The following is a 13,192-nucleotide window of genomic DNA, read 5'->3' on the forward strand; positions in this document are numbered from 1 at the left end:
GGTTGGAATCAATAGGCATTTCGATAAGTGAAGGATAATTAAGGAAAATCATGTTTAACTAAATTGCTGTAGGTTTTGAGGAGATAACCAAGAAGATTGATAAGGGCAATGCTGTTGATGTGGTGTATATTGATTTTCAAAAGGCATTTGATGTAGTGCCACACAACAGACTACTGAGCAAAATTGGAGCTCACGGAATAAAAATGAAAGTAGGCACTTGGATAAGAAATTGGTTGAGTGACAAGAAAGTGCAGCGATTGTGTTTTTCAGATTGGAGGAAGGTTTGTGGTGGAGTTCCCCAGGGGTTAGTTTTGGGACCCTTGCTCTTCCTGATTAATATTAATGATCTAGACTCTGGTGTGCAGAGCATGATTTCAAAATTTGTGGATGATACGAAAATTGGAAACAGCAACTGTGGCAAGGATAGTCTTAAACTTCAAAAGGACATAGACATGTTGGTAGACTGGGCAAACAAGTGGCAGGTGAAGTTCAATGCAGAGAAGAGTGAGGTGATTCATTTTGGCAGAAAGACTATAGAGAATCAGTATGAAATAAAGGGAGAAACTGAAGGAGGAGCCGGAACAGAGGGAGCTTAAAGTCATTAAATATGACAGCATGTTGAAGGAGCAGTTAATAAAATATATAATATTTTAGACTTTATTAATAGTGGCATTGAGCACAAGAGTAAGGAGGTCATGTTGATCTTGTATAAGACACTAGTTAGACCTCACCTGGAGTACTCAGTTCTGGGTGCTATACTTGAGGAAGGGTGCAAGGGCACTAGAGAGTGTACAATGGAGATTCACAGGGATGATTCCAGGGATAATGAACAGAACTCTGATGATAGATTGGAGAGGTTGGGACTCTTTTCCTTGGAGAAAATATTGGACAGGTTACGATTGTTTCCCTCAGAATAGAGGAGGCTGACGGGTGACAAAATTGAGGTGTAAAAAACTGAGGCCCCCGATAGGGTAGACAGGAAAGACCTGTTTTCCCTAACTGAGAAGTTAATTACCAGTGGGCATAGATTTAAGGTGATTGGTAGAAGGATTAGAAAATCTTTTTCACCCAGGGATGGACTGGAATTCATCATCTAAGTCAGTGGTTAAGGCTAAAACACTCAACTCATTTTAAAGGTACCTGGATCTTCACCTGAAGTGCTGAAACCTGCAAGGCTAAGGAGCAGGTGCTGGAAAATGTTCTCTTTTTGGTGGGCACAGTCTTGATGGGCTGAAGGGCTCTTAACTTTTCTCTGTTTCTATGGTTTTAGAAGAAGGCTGAGAGGAGACTTGATAGAGGCATTCAAGATCCTGAGGGGTATGGACAAGGTAAATAGTGAGAAACTGTTCCCACTCAAGACAGCGTCAAGAACTAGAGGGCCCAGAGTCAAAATAATTGGCAAAAGGAGTAAAAACACAAGTGAGGATTTTTTTCACTCAGAAGCTGGCTGGGGCCTGGAACGAACTTCCTGAGAGGGGCAGGTTTGATCGAGATATTTGAAAGGGAACTGGATTGCTGTCTGAAATGAAAGATTGTGCAAGGTTATGGGAATAAGACAGGGGAATGGGAATGGTTAGAAAGTTCTTTCAGAGGGCCAGTGCGGACTCTATGGGATAAATGGCCTTCTTCTGTACTGTAATGATTCTGTGAGGATAGGTTAATGTCTGTGTTCAAATAGCAGGGACTGACATAAGAACGTGTTATGTGTTTGCCCACTCGTATTGGCAACAGAAATTTCAAGGCGAATATAAGTGAACCCTAATGGTGAAAAAGTGAATGGAAAAAGAAAATACAATGGGGGTACTTTTAACTTTGATTTATGAAAAAAATAATAATAGCAAATCAGAAGCCCATTTTCCACCTCACATATTGATAAAAGTTACCTCCAGTGAATTTGCTTTGGTTGATGAATATATCCATAAGAAAATAATAACAGGAAACGTTCTGACAAAAAAGTGAGAATATTCTGGGACCCTACCACAACTTTCCACAATTTGAGGTATTGCTGGTTGCTCTCAATCACTCGTTTTGAAGATGAGATGTCGCAGTAGAATGCCTCTTGACGGAGAAATGATTTTGCAAGATAATTTGCAGTCAACTGATGTAACCAAAAGTAATTTGAACATGGTCTGGGTCTGTAAGATCTTCACAAAACCGGCCAGAATATCCTTCCAATATTTCAAACTGTCAGGCACCAATTACACTACTGATACTGTTACAGCAAAAATTGTTTCAACATTCAAATAAATCCATTATAGTCACATAAAACATACCAGGCAAAGTTAATGCTACAACATGTTAAGAATTCTTGCCACTCAGATGTGTGCAAATATGATCAAAGTTGTCAATTGTTTTAAAATCTATTTTTCTGGTTGCACTAAAATCACGCAGCAGTAAAATTTCACAATGAACCCATTCAGCAGAGTTTTTCTTTACCTAATGATAACTTGATAATGATAGCTATTTTATGGTCGAGTTAATTATGTTCACCCTACTTTCTTAACAAAACAGAACTCTGTTCTTTTCCGGCAAGTTCGCCGACTCAAAATGAATGAGGAAATATCAGTTAATTGATAGCAATACGGGTAGGTTTTAACTCTCAGCCATGAAAAGGCAGCCAATGGGTAGAATGCTCAGTTATTCCTGCTGGTGTGAGGGGGAGTGAAGAAACCGAGGCCTGTAGACGCACTTATTCTTGCAAAGTGTGAAGGAGCACTTCTGCCCCTTTTTGGTGCCATAAAAATAATTACTTTACTTTCGCTTTCGGGACTTCCTTCTCCACTGTTCAATTGTCCCTCTAAATTACCTTGTTGTCCCGTATTTGTCACATAACCTCTCTTTGCACATGGTAATGAGGCTTCCACCTGGAACAACCAGAGGAAGTGCTGAGTAGATGCCGGGGCAGAGTGGTAACTGGGCAGCAGGTGGTACAGGTGAGGCGATCTTGAGCCTGCACTCTCCATCCGCGAGATCGGCAGCCAGGGTTCAAGATCTGATGAAACCTGGAAAGTGCTAACAGAGGGGGAGATGCTGGCAATGACTGCTGGTTAGGGGGGAGGATGCCGGCTCTGATGGGGGGGAGGGCGGGAGTGAGAGATGATGGTTTTGTTCATGAGGGGTTGGAGAGTGTGGTCGAAGATCTGGGAGGCCCTGCGACCTCCGTACTGTGCTGGGGGTTTGGGGGGTGGGGGAGAGATGGGGGAGCCTCTGAGACCTCCGTGCTGTGCTGGGGGGGGGGGGGGGGGGGGGAGGAGTTATTTCTAGGCCTGATCAGAATGCCCTTTCTCAGTGCAGCTGGCTTTACCAGCCTGTTTAGGTCCTGCCCCTCAACATGCCCACATGAAACACACCCCTTGCCCCTGCTTTTTTTGATTAGTACGATTAGATCTGTAGGCAAAAGCTGCCTGTTTCTCTGGAGAGAAACAAGCCAGCTTTCAGTCAGATCCTGACACATGTTATTTTTTTGTGAAGTCTCCGCCCAGAGAAATTTTAAGTTTGCCATTGGTCCATTTCCACTGGATAGACTAAGCTGAAATAAGCATTTGAATTGGTATTTTAAAAGGCAGTGAATTGCAGGATTAAGGTAAGACTGAGGGAAACGAAGAGTCCCCTGGTTCTGAGGCCTGGACGAGAATCTGTTAAGGTTGGAGATGTTGACATGAGTCTCGCTTTCTCATTAATGGCCATTTTTAAATGGATTTTATATTTTTATAACTTGTGAGAAATCACACTAGTCTGGAGATCTACCTGTTGGATGTTGTAGATCTGAGTTTTGCAGATGTCATTCTCTCTGTCGCTTCAACATGATTGTCCTTAGAGAGTGAATCACTGGGTGTAATTTGTCCGTAGTAACGGTCATCTGCATCCAGCAGCTTTACTTGGCTACAGAGAAAATAATGAGCATATTAACTGTAATTATATCACCTGACTTAACTTGTTCCACTCACTCCTTGCATCGTGCAACTTTCTAGGGGAATGGTAATGTACACATTTGAGTGAGTGAAGCAATTAAAACTCGTTCAGAATTAACTAACAGTTCAGGATTTTACCCAGGATTTAACATAAATCATGAATGAGACACGTCTCTGGGAGTGAAATCAACTTTGGAGGGGTCAGAAAATGATTGGTCGTGAATCAGGTTGTTTAGGTTGTTTGTCCTTTGTTTTGGGGGAGATGGTGACCTAGTGGTAATGTTGCTAGACTGGTAATCCAGAGGCCCAGGCTAATAGTCTGGGGACAAAAAGTGCTCAAAAAGTCTCAGCAGGTCTGACAGCATTTGTGGAGAGAGAATCGAGCCAACGTTTCGAGTCAGGATGACCGCTCGTCAAGTCGTCAAGTCAAAACAGTCAGAATCAATCATTCTTATTTTGGGGAGGAGGTTGGAGAATTTTAATAGGCTGGATTGATATTTTATATTTTGGAAATTATTACACATCGCTGCAAAATATAAAGGTTACCATTAATAGTATTTGTATTTAGTATATGTATTTCTAAAGCAATGGTGAATAACTACGAGAATCTTCTTGTTTTTACCAAGACAAAATTTAATAGGCAAGTTAAGGTTTTTGAAGATCTTTAGAAAGCATCAACATCAATTAATTCAGTGAATTCACCAAACTCACCAAACCCAATTAACAAAACTGAATTTTCGAAATATAAAATCCTCTCCCTCCGATTAATGTGACTGTTTTCCCCGTGCTGCTACCTGAATGAAATGTGTGGGGGGGATCCTGGAGGGGTTATCACCCCGGGAATCTCTCCCTCCTGAAAGGGAATCCCTTTTCTCAGCTCAACTCGAGCAACATTGCTGAGTTCAGAAATCGGAAGAATTACAGGAATGTGACCCTGACACTGCACCATATCATCTTGGTGAGAAATTGTTGTTCCCTGTTACGAAATAAATCTTTTGACAACCTGGAAGAAAGGTTTTATTTCGATTTGCTACTCGACCAACTTTCTGAATACATGTATAAATAACAGGTTCACAGTTCACTACAGGTAGCAATCTTCCCCATGAAACTCAGTATTCCAACTGGCTTAACTGTGTTGTGCTCTTAGACTGGAGGAATATGGTCAGGATACCTGTCTTTCCGAGGTCTTCGTTTCCCATCTTGCACGGACCTCTGTTAATAAAGAAACATAAAAGAATCACTTACAGAAATATTGCACTTCTGCAGATTTATAGAAGTCCAGTATTGTCTTTGCTGCCTGAGTATGATTTCCTCAAAGTTATTAAGAAAAATGTCAAAGCTGCTACCAAGTCTCAATGTGTTTCTACCTTGGTCTATATTCGTGCTAGTGGGGACATGTCCTCAGATATTAGTCCTGAAATTGTAACTCTATGCATAAAGAATGTGTTTACAATTCCACCTATAAAAATTAAACATTAGACATTCATCAGTCTTTTTACCTCTCCTAACCTGTTCTGTCGAATGAATTCTGCTGTTTGAGATATAAGAGAAGGGACTCTTGACTCTACAATCACTGTTGGATGTCTGGGGGCAGCCATTATTATGGAACCAAGTACGTCAAAATGCATGTCTTTTGGGGAGCCTGCAAAGGTTTCCTCCATTCATTTAGAGTCATAGAATCATAGAGATTTACAGCATGTAAACAGACTCTTCGACCCAGCTTGTCCATGCTGCCCTTTTTTTAAATCCCTAAGTTAGTCCCAATTGCCCGCATTTGCCCATATCCCTCTGTACCCATCTTATCCATGTAACTGAACAATTTTTAAAAGACAAAATTGTACCTGCCTCAACTACTACCTCTGGCAGCTTGTTCCAGACACTCACCACCCTCTGTGTGAAATAATTGCAGTAAGAAGTTTAACAACACCAGGTTAAAGTCCAACAGGTTTAGTTGGTAGCAAAAGCCACACAAGCTTTCGGAGCCCCAAGCCCCTTCTTGTGAAGAAGGGGCTTAGGGCTCTGAAAGCTTGTCTGCCTTTTGATACCAAATAAACCTGTTGGACTTTAACCTGGTGTTGTTAAACTTCTTACTGTGTTTACCCCAGTCCAACGCCGGCATCTCCACATCATGAAATAATTACCCCTCTGGACCCTTTTGTATCTCTGCCCTCTCATCTTAAACCTATGCCCTGTAGTTTTAGACTTCCTTACCTTTGGGGAAAGATATTGACTGATCTATGCCCCTCATTATTTTATAGACCTCTACGCTCCAGAGAAATAAGTCTCAGTCTATCCAGCCTCTCCTTATAACTCAAACCATCAAGTCCCGGTAGCATCCTAGTAAATCTCTTCTGCACTCTTTCTAGTTTAATAATATCCTTTCTATAGTAGGGTGACCAAAACTGTACACAGTATTCCAAGTGTGGCCTTACCAATGTCTTTTACAACTTCAACAAGACATTCCAACTCCTGTATTCAATGTTCTGACCAATGAAACGAAGCATGCTGAATGCTTTCTTCACCACTCTGTCCACCTGTGACTCCACTTTCAAGGAGCTATGAACCTGTACCCCTTGATCTCTTTCTTCTGTAACTCTCTCCAACGCCCTACCATTAACTGAGTAAGTCCTGCCCTGGTTCAAATTTACCAAAATGCATCACCTCGCATTTGTCTAAATTAAACTCCATCTGCCATTCGTCAGCCCACTGGCCCAATTGATCAAGATCCCGTTGCAATCCTCGATAATCTTCTTCACTGTCCACTATGCCACCAATCTTGGTGTTATCTGCAAACTTACTAACCATGCCTCCTATATTCTCATCCAAATCATTAATATAAATGACAAATAACAGTGGACCCAGCCCCGATCCCTGAGTCACAGGTCACAGGCCTCCAGTTTGAAAAACAACCCTCTACAACCACCCTCTGGCTTCTGTCATCAAGCCAATTTTGTATCCATTTAGCTATCTCACCCTGGATCCTGTGAGATTTAACCTTATGCAACAACCTACCATGCGGTACCTTGTCAAAGGCCTTGCTAAAGTCCATGTAGACAACATCAACTGCACTGCCCTCATCTACCTTCTTGGTTACCCCTTCAAAAAACTCAGTCAAATTTGTGAGACATGATTTTCCACTCACAAAGCCATGCTGACTGTCCCTAATCACTCCTTGCATCTCTAAATGCCTGTAGATCCTGTCTCTCAAAATACCTTCCAATAACTTACCCACCACAGATGTGAGGCTCACCGGCCTGTAATTCCCAGGCTTTTCCCTGCGGCCCTTTTTAAACAAAAGCACAACATTTGCCACTCTCCAATCTTCAGGCACCTCACCTGTGACTATCGATGATTCAAATATCTCTGCTCGGGGACCCGCAATTTCCTCCCTAGCCTCCCACAATGTCCTGGGATACACTTCATCAGGTCCCGGGGATTTATCTACCTTGGGTGGGTTCCTTCAGAGGTTTAGGCTGGAATGTTACGACTGTTCACACTGACGGGATTTTCCCATCCCACTGCAGTGAACGGAGATTTGGCTGGGTGCCAAATTCTCCAACTTCGCTGCAGCAGGAGTGTGGTGTGAACAGCCAGTAAGATCGCATGCTTTGTTTTTATTCATTCATTGAATGTGAGTGTCACTGGCTGGGACAGCATTTATTGAACTAATTGGCTTGCTGTCATTTCAGAGGGCATTATGAGAGACATTGACAGAGTGGATAAGGAGCGGCTGTTCCCATTAGTTGAAGGGTCAGTCATGAGGGGAAATAGTTTCAAGGTGAGGGGCAGAATATTTGCGGGCCGTGGGGAGGGGGGGGGGGGGGGGTGTGTGTGAGGGTGATGGTGGTCTGTGTAGCGGGGGATACAGAAACCCTTGCTTTCTGAGACGATTAAAATAAAGTAGATTCGTTTAAAATAGGGACCCACAGTATGCCTTATATATCAAAGGTATCACAATGTACCTCACTTGTATGCTATAGGAAGGTACTGTCTGTACAAGCACACATTTAATTATTTTTGAACAAGCATTATAGATTTAAACTGTATTTTCTTGTGAGCTTTGGCCAACAAACAGTTTACCCCTTGGCATAATGGGAAACAGGTTTAGTTAGACAGACCGTATTCTTTTGGAACAAAGAAGTATAGAGCATATACCCTATCATCAGGGGCAGGCCAGGCATGTACAATACCAAGATTTTTGAAATGAATGGAAGGAGTGGGTTTCCTCCGGGTGCTCCGGTTTCCTCCCACAGTCCAAGTTAGGTCGATTGGCCATGTTAAAATTGCCCCTTAGTGTCCTGAGATACATAGGTTAGAGGCGTTAGCGGGTACAATATGTAGGGATATGGGGTAGGGCCTGGGTGGGATTGTGGTCGGTGCAGACTCGATGGGCCCAATGGCCTCATCCTGCACTGTAGGGTTTCTATGATTCTATGATTCTATGAGTCAGCTTCTAGCTGTAAAATATAACTGCAATTCAGCCTCCAGTGATAAGGGGACAGGAAAACAGACAGGGAAGATGATTCCCTTCTTGTTCTCAGGATTGCAGATCTTAGGAGCGACCCTGGAACCGACCAGATTTGCATAAGTAAAGTTACTAGGCAACGGGGGGAAAGAGTCCAAAAGAGAAAATGCTGGAAAATCTCAGCAGGTCTGGCAGCATCTGTAAGGAGAGAAAAGAGCTGACATTTCGAGTCCAGGTGACCCTTTGTGCTTTGACAAAGGGTCAACGCCGAAGTAAATAAAGTGTATTAATGTAATTGGACCATCCAGCTTGGATGACAGGTGGGGCGGGAAGTTCGAATCTTCAGAAATGTATAACTATTGTGCTCGTGTGATGTAACATTAGAAAGAGGTTAGAATCCTTTGACCATCTGTCTCCCAATACATGCTGGTCAAATAAATAATGTTTTCAACTGCATCCTGTCTTTCACAAAGTCTTTGTGTTAGCTGGGTTCGGCTGAATACAAGAGTCCCCAGTGGGACACCCTGAGAAAATTCCTCTTACAGTCTGGAATACGCTGCCTGGGAGGGTGGCAGAGGTGGGTTGCCTCACAGCCTTTAAAAGGTATCAGGATGAGCACTTGGCACATCATAACATTCAGGGCTATAGGCCAAGTGCTGGCAGATGGGATTAGGTGGGAGTTCAGATGTTTCTGATGTGGCGGTGTGTAATCGATGGGCCGAAGGGCCTCTTGTGCGCTGTACGATTCTATGATTCCATGATTTTAAGAATCAACCACATTGGATCTGGAGTCACATGTAGGCCAGACCGAGTAAGGTCAGCAGATTTCCTTTCCTGAAGGGCATTAGTGAACCAGATGGGTTTTTATGACAATTGGCAATGGTTTCGTGGTCATTATTAGACTTGTAACAAATTCAAATTTCACCATCTGCCATGGTGAGATTTGAAACCAGGTCCCCAGAGCATTACGAGAGCGAGAATAGAGCTAATGTCTCCAGTCTGAATGGGTCATCCAGACTCAAAACGTTAGCTCTTTTCGCTCTTTCCAGACGTTGTCAGAGCTGCTGAGATTTTCCAGCATTTTCTGTTTTTGTTTTAGATTTCAGCATCCGCAGTGATTTGCTTTTCCCCGACAGTATCACCCAGGTTCTCTTGATTACCAGCCCGTTGACAATACCACTACATCACTGTTCAGACCCTGGAAAAACTCCTTCCTACAAATTATCTTAGAACCTTCAATATGTAAGAGTAAGTTAACGAAATTTGAGAGGGAACGCTCTCTGAGCATTTCGGCTTGAGTACAAGCCCCCAGCTCAAAAATATCAGCTTATTAAAGGGAAAATATTGTTACTTTCTTCATCCAACCTGCTTCGATGCTGTTCATTACAAAAGGGACCATCCATATTTCAAAGAGGCTGCTTGGATAGAATCGGCATTTCGCAATAACCGAGGAAGTAGTTGTGAGTTGGCCATTCGTGGGATGCTCTCCGCTGACTGAGTACATACCAGCGCTGACTTGATGGGGAGTTCTTCAACAGGTTGAAGTTACAGAACTGCCCATTGCCATTGGAAATATTGACTTGAGTCAAAACATGGGAAAAGCAAGCAGACATTTTAAAGATTCAATGGGGAGTACAGACACATGGACTGGAATTTTACCGCCTCGCATGTCCGATTCTGGGGCCGGCGTGCCGGTAAAATTCCGCCTATGGTTTGATTTTGGAATGGAGAAAGCTGGAAAAAAATTACTGGAATGGTGACTTTGATAAGCGTAATGATTGGCGACCCAAAATCCAACTATGTGCAGAGTGCTTCAATATGTGTCTTCTTCATTCAACTCCAAGGTCGATTCTGATGGTAAAAGCCTGCACTCAGCATGCTCCTGCCCCAGTGTGAAATTCGGTCACATGTCCCCCGGACATCACCCCTTAAAGGATATCACTGGTACAGTGACTCAACTCATGTTTGAGCTGGATGTTCCTAAAGACCTTTCCTCATTTTGGAGACCCAGCTCTCAGTCATTGTTTAATACCCCAGGAGTTAATTTTTCTAAATATTATAAGGGAGATGTTCTGATTGGCAATCTGTTGGTGTGAATACTTAGCCAGTGGACAATTGCCCCTCACATCTTAAGTATGTTAGTGATGGATAATAGATTGGGTAGATACAAGAGGGAATTTTTCACTGGGTGAGTGCTTGTACAAAATGATATAACCAGAAGATTTCCCAATAAATAACTAACTTCTGCCTATTATAAATCTGCAAAAAGGCTGGGAAAAGATGGTTAAGTCTCTGAAGAATGCAATTGATGAGGAGTTCTTCAACAGAGTGAAGTTACAGAACTGGCCTTTGGCATAGGAAATAACGCACAGAAGCATAGACATGTGAATGCCATGAGTATTCTTTTACTCTTTCATCTTGCAGTTTCATATTGAGCTAAAATCCGAGAATCCCCGCAGTGCAGGAGACTATTCGGCCCATCAAGCCTGCACCGACGACAATCCCACCCAGGCCTCATTCCCGTAACCTACTTATTTACCCTACTAATCCCCCTGACACTAAGGGCAATTTAACATAATCTGCACATCTTTGGACTGTGGGAAGAAGAGGGGACCTAAAGAATCTATATTGGATCCATTCTCTGGGCTGGATATTACATTGGTATTGTCACGATGTGTATGAGTGCACATGAGATATCTTGTGAGACGATGAGCAGAATTTTCCCAAAATTGCACAGAGTGCCGGATCAGGTGAGAGAAGCTGTGTGAAACTCGGCGGCTTCACAGACCCCTTTCCCATCTGATCAATGAGCACTCTGTGTAATTTCAGAGTACTGGTGAGGATCACACAGCCAGCTGGGGGAGGCAGGGCCTAAACATGCCAGCAAAGTGAGGATTCTGATGTAGGAGCGCACTTTTTAAAGGGCACCTTGATCTCAAAGTAACATTTAAGGCCCCCCTTTCCCCACAGAGATCGGGACTCCTCACCACAAAGATAGTCCATCCCCCCGCAAACATCGGAGTACACCCCCCTATACAATGCTAACATCGGGGAACGTCCCCCTTTGCAGTCACTGGGGCTCTCCCTTCACCCCCTTGCAGTCATTGGGGTTCTCCCCTCTCCCACCACACATAAGGGGAACACCCTCCCAATGGGAGGAGGGTTACTGACCCCCCCCCCCCCCCCCCGCCGCCCCCACCGAGCCCCCTTGGCACTGTCCTCTTCATGTGCCCCCTGGTCTTGTCCCTGAACCCCCATAGTCTCCAGGCAGCTCTGAGCCCCCTGGTGTAGTCATCACAACTGGCTTTTACTCTTGAAAAGCAGTAGCGATTCACACCAGCATGAGGTCACACTGCCAGCATGAGGTCACACTGCCAGCGTGATGTCACGCCACCAGGGACTAGGATATGTCGTGGGCAGATGCTACGGTGTAAAGCCCTTTAATTATAATAAAATTTATGTAAGGTCTTGGAAATCAGGATCATGACCTCAGTGGGCGTGAACCTGGTCACGTTACCGGTAGGGGGACAGGGGAAAATCTCAAACCGAGATGTCGCCGGTGCAAATCCCATTTTGGCTCTCTGGTGAGATTTAGCATCCATAACGGGATTTTTGCGTCCATGGTGAACCGGGCCGGGAGATTGCGCCCGATATATCTCAATAGAAAGATCACAGAACAAAATTGCAGATGTTTAAAAATGTTGAAACCTTCATGTTTGGTACAAGACAGTTAATCTTGCATTGACTTGAGTTGTTTTTTTAAGGGTGCACATCTGTATAAAAATTATTTTATGTTTCTTAGCGTACAGATCATTCTGCTCTGCTTTCTTGCAATCACTCTAATTAGAAATGTCTAAATGTACACTTTAGGAAAGTTACATTGACTTTATACACTTTGAGCATATATTTTCCACCCAATGAAAATTACACTGTGCAAAGCCTTGAGGCATTTAGATAGTCAAAACCTGGCTGCGTTCCCAACATTACCCAAGCTTAGATAGTTGACATTGTTCTTTTCGCTACATTTAATGAACACATAGACAGATAAAAGTAAAGGCATCTTTTTCTCAGTGTGACAGTTTATTGTTTTGCAAAATATCCCCTGGGCACTGGAGAGGCAGCAAATGATAAATATTGATGTCAAGGACTTACTTAACATTTTTCATTTCATACTTACAGAAGGTTAACATAGAACCTCAGGCCAGATTGAAAATCATATTTCTGGTAAGCACCAGACTTGAGATTTACTTAAGTATGTTTACATGCAAAGGTCCTGTCATGATGGCAATGAGCCAAGGTTTCGTAGACTCATGGGATGATACAGTGCAGAGAGAGACACACGAGTATATGAATTAGGAGCTGGAGTAGGCCACTAGGACCCTCAAGCTTGCACCACTATTCAATAGGATCATGGCTGGTCTGATTGTAACCTCAACTCTGCATTCCCTCCAACACCTGATAACCTTTCACCTACTTGCTTATCAAAAATCTATCTACCTCTGCCTTAAAAACATCCAAAGACTCTGCATCGACTGCCTTTTGAGGAAGGAAGACTCACAGAAAAGCCTCAGAGAAAAACATCTCCTCACCCTTGTCTTAAATGAACGACCCCTTATTTTTAAACTTTGACCCTCGGTTCTAGATTCTTTCACAAGAGGAAATGTCCACTACATTCATCCAGCCAGGACCCCTCAGAATCTTACTTGTTGCAAGTCATCTGTACTCTTCTCTACTTGCAAGCCTAGCATCTCCAACCTTTCTTTATAAGACAACTTGCCCATTCCGGGTATTAGTCCAGTAAACTTTCTCTGAGTTG

At 43.2% G+C, this 13,192-nt stretch overlaps 1 protein-coding gene across 1 annotated transcript in view; it reads right to left on the reverse strand.

The window, feature by feature from the left end:
- Nucleotides 1-2,015: 2,015 nt before the first annotated feature.
- myo3a (myosin IIIA) overlaps nucleotides 2,016-13,192 on the reverse strand; it is a 155,840-nt gene continuing 144,663 nt past the window's right edge. The window contains exons 27-29 of the mRNA XM_078200255.1: nucleotides 5,083-5,123; nucleotides 3,748-3,882; nucleotides 2,016-2,184 (exon numbers count right to left, since the gene is read on the reverse strand). Of these exons, the coding sequence (XP_078056381.1) occupies nucleotides 2,016-2,184; nucleotides 3,748-3,882; nucleotides 5,083-5,123 (345 nt within the window). The remainder of the gene's footprint in view (nucleotides 2,185-3,747; nucleotides 3,883-5,082; nucleotides 5,124-13,192) is intronic.

Source organism: Mustelus asterias, chromosome 2 (genome assembly GCF_964213995.1).
Source record: "Mustelus asterias chromosome 2, sMusAst1.hap1.1, whole genome shotgun sequence".
Taxonomy (NCBI): domain Eukaryota; kingdom Metazoa; phylum Chordata; class Chondrichthyes; order Carcharhiniformes; family Triakidae; genus Mustelus; species Mustelus asterias.